The sequence below is a fragment of the Schistocerca nitens genome, chromosome 2, assembly GCF_023898315.1.
Source record: "Schistocerca nitens isolate TAMUIC-IGC-003100 chromosome 2, iqSchNite1.1, whole genome shotgun sequence".
Lineage (NCBI taxonomy): Eukaryota > Metazoa > Arthropoda > Insecta > Orthoptera > Acrididae > Schistocerca > Schistocerca nitens.
Window position 1 is genome coordinate 464,187,316 of NC_064615.1, and position 14,837 is coordinate 464,202,152.

At 38.1% G+C, this 14,837-nt stretch overlaps 1 protein-coding gene across 1 annotated transcript in view; it reads left to right on the plus strand.

The window, feature by feature from the left end:
• LOC126236358 (sorting nexin-8-like) overlaps window positions 1-12,578 on the plus strand; it is a 156,593-nt gene extending 144,015 nt beyond the window's left edge. The window contains exon 11 of the mRNA XM_049945590.1: window positions 4,505-12,578. Within this exon, the coding sequence (XP_049801547.1) occupies window positions 4,505-4,612 (108 nt within the window). The 3' untranslated portion in view covers window positions 4,613-12,578. The remainder of the gene's footprint in view (window positions 1-4,504) is intronic.
• The last annotated feature ends 2,259 nt before the right edge of the window (window positions 12,579-14,837 follow it).

Sequence of the window (14,837 nt, forward strand, 5' to 3'; positions counted from 1 at the left end):
TATGTGGCTGAGGGACTGCGTCAGCTTTCAGACAACACCACATACAAAGTTTGCCAAGGTAATCCCATTCCCGATGCCCAGGCGGAGCTTCAAGGAATCCTCAGAACCTTAGGCCCCCTGCAAAACCTTTCACCTGACTCCATCAACCTCCTGACCCCACCGACACCCCGCACCCCTACCTTCTACCTTCTTCCTAAAATCCACAAACCCAATCATCCCGGCCGCCCCATTGTAGCTGGTTACCAAGCCCCCACAGAACGTATCTCTGCCTACGTAGATCAACACCTTCAACCCATTACATGCAGTCTCCCATCCTTCATCAAAGACACCAACCACTTTCTCGAACGCCTGGAATCCTTACCCAATCTGTTACCCCCAGAAACCATCCTTGTAACCATTGATGCCACTTCCTTATACACAAATATTCCGCACGTCCAGGGCCTCGCTGCGATGGAACACTTCCTTTCACGCCGATCACCTGCCACCCTACCTAAAACATCTTTCCTCATCACCTTAGCCAGCTTCATCCTGACCCACAACTTCTTCACTTTTGAAGGCCAGACATACCAACAATTAAAGGGAACAGCCAAGGGTACCAGGATGGCCCCCTCGTACGCCAACCTATTCATGGGTCGCTTAGAGGAAGCCTTCTTGGTTACCCAGGCCTGCCAACCCAAAGTTTGGTACAGATTTATTGATGACATCTTCATGATCTGGACTCACAGTGAAGAAGAACTTCAGAATTTCCTCTCCGACCTCAACTCCTTTGGTTCCATCAGATTCACCTGGTCCTACTCCAAATCCCATGCCACGTTCCTTGACGTTGACCTCCACCTGTCCAATGGCCAGCTTCACACGTCTGTCCACATCAAACCCACCAACAAGCAACACTACCTGCATTATGACAGCTGCCACCCATTCCACATCAAACGGTCCCTTCCCTACAGCCTAGGTCTTCGTGGCTAACGAATCTGCTCCAGTCCGGAATCCCTGAACCATTACACCAAAAACCTGACAACAGCTTTCGCATCTCGCAACTACCCTCCCGACCTGGTACAGAAGCAAATAACCAGAGCCACTTCCTCATCCCCTCGAACCCAGAATCCCCCACAGAAGAACCACAAAAGTGTCCCACTTGTGACAGGATACTTTCCGGGACTGCACCAGACTCTGAATGTGGCTCTCCAGCAGGGATACGACTTCCTCAAATCCTGCCCTGAAATGAGATCCATCCTTCATGAAATCCTCCCCACTCCACCAAGAGTGTCTTTCCGCCGTCCACCTAACCTTCGTAACCTGTTAGTTCATCCCTATGAAATCCCCAAACCACCTTCCCTACCCTCTGGCTCCTATCCTTGTAACCGCCCCCGGTGTAAAACCTGTCCCATGCACCCTCCCACCACCACCTACTCCAGTCCTGTAACCCGGAAGGTGTACACGATCAAAGGCAGAGCCACATGTGAAAGCACCCACGTGATTTACCAACTGACCTGCCTACAATGTGATGCATTCTATGTGGGAATGACCAGTAACAAACTGTCCATTCGCATGAATGGACACAGGCAGACAGTGTTTGTTGGTAATGAGGATCACCCTGTGGCTAAACATGCCTTGGTGCACGGCCAGCACATCTTGGCACAGTGTTACACTGTCCAGGTTATCAGGATACTTCCCACCAACACCAACCTATCCGAACTCCGGAGATGGGAACTTGCTCTTCAATATATCCTCTCTTCCCGTTACCCACCAGGCCTCAATCTCCGCTAATTTCAAGTTGCCGCCACTCATACCTCACCTGTCATTCAACATCATCTTTGCCTCTTCACTTCCGCCTCGACTGACATCTCTGCCCAAAACTCTTTGTCTTTAACTATGTCTGCTTGTGTCTGTCTGTGTGTGTGTGTGGATGGATGTGTGTGTGTGTGCGCGAGTGTGTGCCTGTCCTTTTTTCCCCCTAGGGTGGGTCTTTCCGCTCCCGGGATTGGGGTGGCTCCTTGCCCTCTCCCTTGAAGCCCACATCCTTTCATCTTTCCCTCTCCTTCCCCTCTTTCCTGGTGGGGCGGCAGTTTGATGCGAAAGCTTGAATTTTGCGCGCGCGTGTGTGTGTGTGTGTGTGTGTGTGTGTGTGTGTGTGTGTGTGTGTGTTTGTGTGTCTGTCGACCTGCCAGCGCTATATATATATATATATATATATATATACCTCCAAAAACAAAGATGATGTGACTTACCAAATGAAAGTGCTGGCGGGTCAACGGACACACAAACAAGCACAGGCATACGCACGGGATTCGGGCTTTCGCAACAAACTGTTGCCTCGTCGGGGGGGGGGGGGGGGGGGGGGATGTGGGTTTTTGGGGGAGAGGTTGAGGGGTCGTTCCAGTCCCGGGAGCGGGGGGACTTCCCTTGGGTGGGGGGGGGGGGTGTTCACTCGCGCACGCACGCATATCCGTCCACACGTGTGCAGACACAAGCAGACATATATGTCTCCTTGTGTCTGTATATGTGTGGATGGATATTTGTGTGTGTGCGCGAGTGTATACCCGTCCTTTTTTCCCCCTAAGGTAAGTCTTTCCGCTCCCGGGATTGGAATGACTCCTTACCCTCTCCCTTAAAACCCACATCCTTTCGTCTTTCCCTCTCCTTCCCTCTTTCCTGATGAGGCAACAGTTTGTTGCGAAAGCTTGAATTTTGTGTGTGTGTTTGTTTGTGTGTCTATCGACCTGCCAGCGCTTTCGTTCGGTAAGTCACATCATCTTTGTATATATATATATATATATATATATATATATATATATATACACACACCTGAAGACTTCTCTCCATTGAGAATAAGGTGGTATGTTCTGTTCGCAAGAAACTGTTCAATCCACTCGCACTGTTGCTCTGCCATTCCATACGTTTGTATTTTGTTCATTAGGTGGTGGGGCAGAACTGTATCGAACACCTTCCACAAGTCAGGGGACATGGAACTACCTTTGTGACTACATCTGCTATTTTCTGGGTCTCATGGGCAAAGAGAGCAATTTAGGTTTCACACAATCATTGTTTTTGAAACCCATGTTGATTCCTATAGAAAAAATGTCACAATATGCAAGCGTAAAAAATATTCCAAAATTCTACAACAGACCAACATCAGAGAAATGGTCTTTAGTTCAACAAAACTGTTCAGCTACCCTTCTGGAAAATGGAAATGATTTGTGCTTTTTTTAATCATTAGGGACACTTGCCTCCTCCAGAGACTTATGGTATACGGCTCTAGAAGAGGGGCAAGTTCTTTCAACTACTCTATGTAGAATCAAGTCGATATCCCATGAGGCTCAGTAGTGTTTACTCTGTTCATTTGTTTTTGTATCCCATGTACACGTTTTGATGTAACATTCATGTGATGATTTAAATGATGAGCTACATTGCAGTCTTCCTTAGCGAAACAATTTTGGAAAGACATTTAATATTTTGGACTTCTGTGTCTCATCCTCCATTTCATTGCTATTATGGTCACACGTGGCTTTGATCCATTTACTCATTTAACATGAGACCAGAACTTCCAAGGATTTTTTGTCAAGTTGGTTGCTAGAATTTTACTTTTGAATTTATTGAATGCTTCACACAAGGCCATTCTTGTGCTACATTTGCATTATTTAATTTTTGTTTGTGAGGCTTCAGCTACATTTAAGTCTGCAGTGAAACTCTTTGCTTTTGTAACAGCTTTTTAACATGGTTGTTGAACCACCGCTGGTCTTTTCCATCCCTCATAACTTTGTTCGGCACATACCTGTCTAAAGCATATTGTACAATGTTCTTGAATTATTCCCACTGATGCCCAGCATTGCCAGTGCTAGAGATGAAATTTTCACTATCAGGTAATCTGAAACTGTTTCTTGTCACCTTTGTTAAACAAAAAGATCTTCCTACCTTTCTTCGTATTCTTAGTTAATCATATTTAGTGATGCTGTAATTGCCTTATGATCACTGAATCCTCATTTTACACTGACTCCAAAAGTGCTATTACTCTGTTCTGTTAATGTCTAGCCATCTTTGTATATAAACCTCTGTGTGTCATGATTTCCTCCTTTCTCCTTTCCCTGCTCCTCCTCCTCTTCTACTACTACTACTACTACTACTACTTCTTATTTGTTTATGCTTCTTGGTTTGATGTTTCAGGTGATGTGACAACTTTGTTTCAGTTACATACTAACAATGTATTAGTAGATTACTTACCAACAGTGTTTCGTATCACACATTAATGTGTTAAGAGTTAAGTGTATTGTTCAGAAAGTATAATAATTAGGAATCATACTATGGTGGACTAGATTTGAAAAAGTATCATGTCATTTAAAAGTTTTAGATATGCTTCTTGTGTTGGCTATATACATTTTGTAGAATTTGTAAATTTGATAACCGTGTAGTTCATTTCTCTCTCTAACAGTTATTATTTTTGCCATCAGCATTTAGTCAGTGTGCCAAGATATATTTATCAAGACTGCATCATTGTCTTCATTTGCAGCTGGCTGAGGTGTGGGAACTGATACAGCCAACTATAGTGAAGTGCCTTCCAGAAAACAGTCAGCATTTAAATGGTGACAGCCCTCTTGCAAATAATACCAACAGTTAGTGTTCTGCAGTAAGCACTTTGATGGATGTTTCCTACACTGATACTCAGTATGCAATTAGTGCTCTGTAGCTATATGTATGTATATTCAGAAACATTTATGTTATACTTCATTACTCTGATGTGTTGTTAAGTGCAATTCAGAGCCCAAAATTATGTATACTTAGTTGTTTTTGAGGGACCAGTCAATTTTTTTTTAAAGGGTATGAAGCTTTTAGTACTTAGGTGTGTGTGGGAGGGCAAGGAGAACCCAATGTTTTCACTTTGGCACCACAGTCGCACTGTATTTATGGAAAGACTATTTTTTCACCAGATGACTGTTGAGATACTGGATATATACGTATGGTTATGAGATAGCTGCACTGTCCTAAATTATTATTGAGTCATGGCTAGTATCAGCCTTAGATCATTCTCAAGTAGTATATACAAAATTGTTACGGGACACATAAACATTTTTGTGAGATGAAACTGAAATCTTGTTGCTTTTAGATTGTATGAAACTTCCAGTCTGTAAAATGCAATTTCTAAAATGGGTTTGATTTCCTTTTTAGCAACTTTCTCTTCTCCCACCCCCAGAATCAGGGACACTTACACCTCGAGAGTAGACAATTTTGTTGAACTTCGAGCAGATTGTTTTCAAATATTCTGTTCTTCAGTCATTTTAAAATTATGGATAGAGATTCTTTAGCTTTCCACACGAAAAAAGTAGGCATCAGATGCACATCTGTCAGCAGTACTTTCTTTTTAACAAAAGCATTGATTTAATGCAGTATACAAATTTGAATGTTTTCAATTCTGTTTTCTTCAGAAAAATTTTCAGTTATTCATAGAACAGTTTGTACTCTATTTACTGTGTAACATTAAAGTCTCTCATATCCATCGTCATTTTTAATATTCTTCTTACAAATATTGTACAGTAGCCAGACATCTCCTACTGGACGCTGAAAGCAGAACCCTACCACAGCCCTCAAAAAGCTGCACAGAACCTTAAACACTAAATTAACAACAAAGTTACAAACATTGTAGATATAAATCTACCATTGTATCTTTGTAGTTTGCAATTTGGAGCCAGGGATTATAACCTCTGACTGCAAGAAGCAAGTTCTCGCAAGTACCATATTTTCATCTTGCAAGACTCCTAATATTTATGTACCTTCTGCCGAGGGTGCCTATTTGGTAGTTTCTGGAGAGGGAAGGAGGAGTATTTTTAATATCTTGGGAGATGAATGGTGACTTGTAAGTAACCATAAGAGTCTTTGTTCCAAACCTCTTAAAAACTGTATAATACTGACTTTTAAATCATTTTCTTGAAAGAAAAACACCTGACTACACTAATTTTTCCTTTCCCTGAGAGGTGGCTTGTCTTGTTATAGTTTTCCAAGTACTATTTAAGAAAGGCGTAAGGTCAAAAGAACTCATAAAAAATAATAAATTATTGCAAAGAGCAGCTATAGCATAAACATGATTTTGTAATTTGTATTTTTATGTATATTTTGGATAGCCGTAAGTATTCTGCTCCTGTTGTAGTTCTTTGGTAGCCAGTGCCAGACAAAACTACTGTTGAATCATGATGTCTAAAAGAAAAATAAACAAAACTTTTAATACCTTGCACTGACTGAAATTTGCAGTGTATTGTGACTGTTACTTTTGCATTGAAAATGTAAAAGAGGGAACACTGCTATATAGGACTGAAATATAAAAACCAGTATAAGACTAATTTAAGTTACTGGAATTTTTGGATGACACATCCATTGTTTTCTAACTAGGATGGCATTACTGCAGAACCAGTAAATTTAGCACCACAAAGGAAAAGAGAAAGTTGATTTGAGAAGGTATCTGATGCAACTTAGCATGGAGTTGAATGACAGGAAGGAAGAGATCTTGAAATCAGAAGAGTACATATACCTAAGAACTGTGTGAAAGGCGACTGACTAATGAAGACAAATGACAGAAGAAATTGTGGGAGGTGGGGGGCATATGTGAAGGATGAAAACATTGCCTTTCACAGCTGACGCACTACCTGTTAACACCCAATTTACAGACTGTCTCAAAGCTTGCTTGGCAGCACATATACTGTTCTCATATCCACAAAAATCGTCAAAACTAATAGGAGTGCACAATAACTTGAAGTGTGAAAATACATTTAATTTGACTAAAAGTGCATGTTTCTCTTCCTCATAGTATTAAACATAGAAGAATACTGCCAAAAACAATTAGAACCCACTGTAAGGTTTTTATTAGAAAATTACTGCAGTGTTTCAAAATGTGCAGTTTGTGGGAGGTGGAGTATATCACCATCAGAGCAAAAAGCGATGCTCTGGTGTCTGAATTGCCACACATTCTGTTCTATCATCAGTAACCATTAGTTTGTGTCTTTTGTAATTTCATCTGTTTTCAATTTGTAAGGGAGAATGGAGCATATTTCCCATTTAGCATCTTTTCTTTAATCATTCTTTGGATTCATATGAAAAGGAGCTGTTAGCTGCCAATTCATATTTCTTGTTCATATTTGATTTGATGAACATATTCAGGATTGAACCACATTGTAAACTTCTGTAAAGCATTGTAACACAGGAAATTCCAATGGCAAGCAAAAAATTATTATTCAGTGTCGAAGATAGAACTGACGTTGCCACAGGGCATGAAATTTTTTTATAACATTTGGCTAGATATCGATGAGTGTGGGTAAAGGTAATAAATAGTACAGGGTGGGTTAAATCACAGAACGTGCTGGAAGTGGCCACTGTTGACACTGTGCTCAGTTTATCAAATTGTGAGATGTGTAACAGCTCTGCCTGAAGGCTAGAGGTAGTGGCAATTCAAATGTTGTTCTATAGTTCCTCCAGCATGTGTGTATTATTTGCATGCAACTGACTCCTCAGTTTGCCCACAGATAAAAATCACAGTGAGAGAGATTGAGTGTTCGAGGTGGCCAGGAGATTGCACAGCCTGTGCTGAGTGTCTTCTCCTCGCCGAATACTTCATGCAGTCGTGGCAAGGTCGTCAAGGCAGTGTGTGCTGTTGCTCAGTCTTACTGAAAATACCCATATAGTTATTCATCTTCTGTGAGTTGATCTACATATGGATTAAACAGTTTCTGGACATACAAGGTAGCATTAACAGTTTGGTAAAGAATAGTGTTACTGTGCAGACACAAGACATTACTGACCAAACTTTATTCTTGAGATTATGCAACAGCTCTTCGAAGCACTTATGGGAATTATCTGTGCATAATGGTGCACATTGCGTGATTTCACATCCTTGGCAGGCTGAACCAGGCTTTATCTGAAACAAATTATGCATCAAAATCATGGTTTCCAGCATTTTCTGCATTGGGCAGTTCTCCTGTTCATTAACAAGGGTGATTTCCCTGTTAGTTATATAAATATTTTCTGGGACCAGTTAATTTTGCCCACCCTGTATGTGTGAATCGAATGGGAAGAAGGTGCAATAGCTGGAAGCACTGGAGAGCACTGTTTCATTTTAAAAAGGTATGGCAGTGTATAAACATTAGTACTGTACGTGTGTGGCATTCTGTTTTCATGAAAATAAGGAGAGCTTGCTATACAGCAAGCTTTGTTTGTAAGTTATTGTTTAATCCCCAGTGTTTCATGTTATTTACTAGAATGTGAAATTTTTGTCTTTCGTCATGTGTTACTTTGGAGCAATGACTGAACTGCAGTTCAAGAAATCTCTAGAAGAAACACTTAAAAAATAAGGTAATAGGGTGGAGAAATGGAGTCTGTTCCTCCATGTTTTATTTTCACTCTGTTGCAATGATTTTAGATTTGTCTCGTGTGAAGAGAGATTTCAGCTAAATCTTATATTTGAGGAAAAAAGAAAGGTGAGCATCATTAATTGAAACATAATTTGTATGCTTCCACCAGTTCATCTTTCGTGCTCAGTAGAGTATTATATTGTAGAAAGAAGAATTTAAGTTTCAAATGGTAAATGAGTCAACTCACCATAAGAATACTAGAAAAAAGAATGCGCGCACCCCCCCCCCACACATACATACACACACACACACACACACACACACACACACACACACACACACACACACACACACACTTGGGGGGGGGGGAGGGTGGAGAGAGATTGGGAGATTATACAGTAGGACCTTGATAATCTGGCATACTCAGGGATCTCTCAATATCAGATTATCACACATGTCAGATTATCAAGGTCATCTTTAAAAACCAAGTTTAGAAAAAGGGATACAAGCAAAATCTATAGTTTTGATGTACAAAAACAGGAAACTTTTATTTATTAAACACTGCAGGAGAGATAGTATGTAAAAATTAAAAATAGCTAATACTTTTCTCTAAAACAAAGTAGAATTAAAAGTTGAATACTGCTCTGCTCTATTAAATCAGTTTAAGGCTCTAAGTTTTAGAAAATTCAACACATATAGGTAATACTTTATATGTCATTTACAAAATAAAATGAGTATCCTTGATTTGAAAAGATCAAGAACAAATGAATTAATAAAAATTTTTACCAGAAATTTGGCGCAGTTTAGTTAGAATCACTATCTTTATGAATAGCACAGACATCTGACCTTCTCAAGGGTGTGGAATGTGTTGGACTAGTATCTACCATTGATGGCTTAGTTGAAATTTTCTTCACACCGTCAGGAACATGGCAGAAATGCTAATTTGTTTCTTGAATTGATGTCCTTTTTAACAATCTTGAATTGATGTCCTTTTTAACGACGATTATTTTGTGTGATATGCCGATTCATAGCTTCAGATGTGTTGTATTGTTTGCTATTTTCAGAAAAATTTTGCAGAAGTGTTTAAAGTTTCTGAAGACTCAACCCAAGAAAGGTGAATCGTAGGTTTTTCTTCTTCGCCACTCTGTTTGTAGTGCCTCCTGTATGTTGGAAACATTTTCTAATGTCACACAGTCAGTAAGCTCTTCTTCGAAAGGTTAAGTTCTGTCGATGTCAATCCATTGTCAACTACCTCTGCTGAAAATGCACTCAGTTCATTAATGGATTCAGGATTTATAACTCGTACAATTTCAGAGTGATTGGTTGTTGGCTCATCATCATTTACATCACTTTCCATCTTGGTTTCTTAGATCAGTTTAGGCCATATTTTTCTCCAGACCCCATGCAGTGTTGTATTTTTATCAGAGGTCCAAGCAATTGCACCTGTGAAATTAGCGTCTTTAATGGAATTAAAGACAATTGTTCCATTGTGTCAAAAATCAGAAATGTGGGTTTCAAATCCCAACCTCTTTCATTAGAGATAAGAACAGCAACATGATAAATTGCAAGGAAATACTCCACAGAACTCTTGAATCATCCAGTCCCATGCAAGGTGCTACCTGCAGACACTATGGAGGAAAGGAACAGTGAGTAAGAGTGGAAAGTGTCTGAAGTAGATGTGAAGACTGCAATCAAAAAAATTCAGAAACAACAAGGCCTCAGTGCAGGACAGAATAGTGTGAGAATTAATCAAAGTCGGTGGTGAGAGCTTGCGCATAGAAATAAATGAACTGATCCAATTGATATGGAAGAATGAGTCATTGCCAGAAGAATGAAAATTGGCCATAATATGCTTGATATAGAAGAAAGGAAGCAAAATGGAATGTGGTAATAACAGAGGCATCAACTTGCTGAATGTAACCTACAAGGTAATGTCTATCATTATCTTCAGAAAATTACAACCATTCATGGAGAACAACAGGCAGGAATACCATCCTGGCTTTTGACCAAACCAATAAACACTAGATCACATTTTCACACTAAGGCAATTGTTTGAATCACAGGGAATATGATAAAATTATCTATAGTTTGTTTGTCAGTTTTCAATGTGCACATAACAGCACCCATGGGAACAGCCTACACAAGGCTCTGTGTGCCTTTGGAATACCAGAGAAGCTGGTAAGAATGGTTCAAACTTGTGTGTGGATGGGTAAGAGGCAGCAGTGCATTCCTGAGGGATAACGTTAGAGATTGACACAGGTCTTGGACAATGGGGTGCTCTCTCACGTGTTCCATTCAGTGTTGTCTTAGAGCAAGTAATAACAGTATGTAGGTGACAGGAATGGGCTGGAGTACAGATGGATGGTAATTTCAGTTGTCTCACATATGCAGATGTTAGAGTATTGCTAAGTGAATGAAACATGAGTTGAAAGAAATGTGCCAAAAAATGGACAGCCATGTACAAAAGGTTGGGCCAAAAGTGCATCAAGACAAAACGGTGTTCCTGTAGTTTGGAAGAAGACCTCTAATTTATAGTTTTTTAGATAAAAATACAGAAAATATTTTAATATTTTGATCATATAGCATATTGCCTTTATAGTTCTCTCCAAAATTATTCGGATACCTTCATTGCAGGAACTAACCGATACAGTTCCTTCAGGTCCTTTTCTTGTATGTTTTCTGAAAGCTTATTTATAAATTATATGTAGAACTCAAGGGATTTTTAAATTTTCTTACACTTATAGTCTTTTTTGTATTGTTTTAACATGTATTTACTCAATCTCTCTCATACATTTATGTAATTACATATGTTAACAACTTGACAAATTGGAGTTACATGTAGATAGTAAATCCAGTGTGCACTGCAGTCTAGTTTGAAGTGTTAGTGGAGTGTTCCTGAACTGAGAAAATTGATGGTGGTACAGTGATATTTAATGAAAAAAGCAAAATCATTTCACTTTGCTGAAGCTGTTTGTCTTTGGGGTGTGTAGATAACTGTCAGGGTAATTGTAAACTTAGACGAAAATAAAGAAGTTAAGAAATTTGGTATCATATCCATAAAATTGTGAACAATCCATCACAGTTCTACTCTCATGGAATACATTTCAGATGATAACAAACCATTTGCTGAATATGTTTATTTTTTAAAATCAATCCTTAGTGTCACTGCAAACCGTTAAGTAATTCTCTGAGGACATGGGCAGATAGAAATTCAGTACAATAAACTCATGTTGAAGTTATGTCTTAATTTTGGCAGCTACTGTTTACTGGCATATATTATTTAACCTACATAAGTTTTATATTATTCTTGAAATGTTTATTGAATTTTTTACCCTTTGTCCTTAACAAAAAAAGAGCTATATACCATTACACCTCACTTCATTCCTACATCATTATTTTTTAAATGATGTATATTGTAAAGGCTTTCGTAAGTACATTTTGGTTTCTTTGTGTTTTACATTGCCTGTCATTTCACTGTCATTATCAGTTTGTCCCAGAATGTTGGACTTGATTGTACCAGAACTTAAGGCAAATAAAATATTGGTTTGAGAGCAGTAACTGAAGTAAAAGAAACTGTTAATGGAATTACAATGGAGCTAAATTCTAATCTCAGTTTAGATTTAGTTTATCTTGTCTGACAACTACTATTTTGTCCCATTTTGCTGAAAGCATTTGTTGTAAAGCAAGCAGTTGTTGCTTTCAGTCAGTAATTTGAAGACTGAGATGGTTTGTACAATTTGTTGGCAATTAGTTATACTGTAGAACATAAGTAAGTAAGTAAAATGCCAAACATTCCACTTACAAACCTACATGTTGTAAATTAGTTCACATTGCACTTAATTCATACATTTTGTAATTAAAGTTCCTGTGGAAATCATGTTTGATCTTGTACAGTGGACTAATTTCAATTGAAATTAGGCAGCACAATATTTATATCTACTAATGAAAGACTGATGTTTATAAGCAACATGATGTGAACATTTTGTAATATCTGGTAAATCAAGTTTTGCTCCAAATGTAATGTGTAAATTGTGTGTGTCATTGTATCGGAATTGTGCAACCTATGTTTTCTATGTAATAATCCCCATTATTTAAACATAAATGAATTGCTATTTGATACATATCTATAAAATACTTGTGTTTAAACACTCTTTCTCGACTTTCAGTGTTTCAAGAGATGGACTACAAAAATATATTTCTAATTTTACTTGACCAGTTGTATATATTGTATATGGTACAAATTTAAAGTTGTTGTTGAGAGTTTAAATAGCATTTTATTCATTGTTGGAATAAAGTTTATTGAAATATTACCTTTGCAATTATAATTTTAGTGTGTATAGTGAAAGAAAGTAAACCCAATACTATTCAATAGAGTTGAAATATTTGTAATTGTTTTTATATAATAAGAAAGTGATGATTCAGGATTGAAACTGATTATTTTCCACTAAGAATTTAATTCCTGCTGGTACCAGTCAACTTTCAGAATGTAACCAGTTAATACGGTGAATAATACTTCAGTACCCTTAAAAAAAAAACTTTGGACAGACAGTGAATAATATTAGCAAAGCTATGCCTGTTTGCTACAGCTTACACCTTTGCACCCCATAGTGTAACATGTACGTAAATATTGTTTATTACTTACAGAGAAACTAGTTTTTGATTGCTCTTACTAAAGAGCTATTTACCAAAAGTCATTCCCTAACAAATCTTTCATTACACATTTACCTTTTTACCTTCTGTGTTCCTGGACTGTAAATTGTTATACCAATATACTGGATGGATAATCAGCAGCATCCACACTAAATGATTACAGGGATGAGTGATGTTGCGTTCATGCCAAACTGTCAGATCCTGGATCAAATTATTGCTGACGTGGATGTGCAGCTTGTTAGTAAATAATTTAATGTTTCAGTAGCTTAGTTTTAATACTCCTTCTCAGCTGTGTGTGATATAATTTCAGCTATTGGGGTTGAAAGAGGAAAGGAAGTCACTTGGTGGAATTTTACACAGAGCTTAATTTAATCATCAATAACAAGTGGTTTAAGAATCATGAAAGAACGCTCTATACATGGAAGAGACCTGGAGACACCGGACGGAAGGTTTAAGATTGATTATATAATGAAAGACAGATTTTGGATTGTAATACATTTATAGGGGAGATGTGGACTTTGAACACAATTTATTGGTTATGAACTGTAGATTAAAACTGAATAAAATGCAAAAAGCAGGACATTAAGGAGACGGAACATGCATAAGTTGAAAGAACCAGAGGTTCCTGAGAGAGAGCATTAGGCAATGGTTGACTGGAACTGGGGGAAGGAATGCAAATGATGATTGTATGAAGAAGCAAGCTGGGAAATTTTTTTCGTTCCCTCTTGTTTTGCCATCTGCCTCCTTAAAATTCATTTTTTCAATTTGGAATGAATTACCATTAACATACGTGAATATAATCTGCATTCTCATAAGAGAGAAAGGTTGGCCCTCAGTTTTAAAGAATATAACATAAGATCTAATTTTGCGCTTAGTTTTATGTATGTAACTGATTTTCTAATTTATTTTCACTGTGCCTAGTTAGTATCTTTCAGTATAGGGTGAAATCGGTAACTGTTGGTGTATAAACAAATATAAATTCTGTGCTGATTACAAACAATAACAAATAATAGTATTATTAAAGGATCTATTTGGATCTATTTGAAAACATGTTAGCAAAGTCAGCCCTTAATTAATTCCAAAGTAATTAACAGTTTTGTCCGAAATATTGTTTGTGTAATTATATGTGTTGAAACATGATTTAAACAAATAATTCGGCTTAACCCTGGTAGTAGAAGAAACTGTTAAAAATATGTATTCAGTTAATCTAGTAAGTTTTAATTGTACTTTCTGTAAATTTAACTTTGAACAATGTGTAGTTTCAGCACCTATTATTGTGAGGATAGGTAAGGGCCCAGTTTTTGGTCATGAGACAATCAGTCCACGGCCGAATTCCAGACAAGAAATCAACAATGCTTCAACTTTACTGTGAAATAAGTGTTAAGCAATTAGGCTGTGTGTAGAAACAATGACAGTGTCTGCTCCTTATGTACCTGATTATTCTTATTATTCTTCAAGAACTGTGAACTTTGTGGTTAGGTTTTACTGCTCATAGATGTTCAACAGGAAACTATTGTAGCAGTATGTGGAGGTTTGCCAGCAAACTAATAATGAGGCATATCAAAAGTTAAACAATAGTGCACTGGCCATATAACTGTGTATTATTAGGGGGTTGTGAACAGTCAAATTAAAGTACTGTGAAACACAACTGTGCATCTGTCAGCTACATCATTCACAGTAGTCAGTATCCAAATGACAAACCCCATTTTTCAGCCAGTGCAGCAACGCAGTACATCAACACAGAGGACAACATAACGAAGAAAATAAAGCAGGCGGAACCGCTACAAATCGGTAGCTGTAAGAGATGAATGGTGAAAGCAGCAGAGGAACAAACAGGTAAAAACACAAGAGATTTTGAAC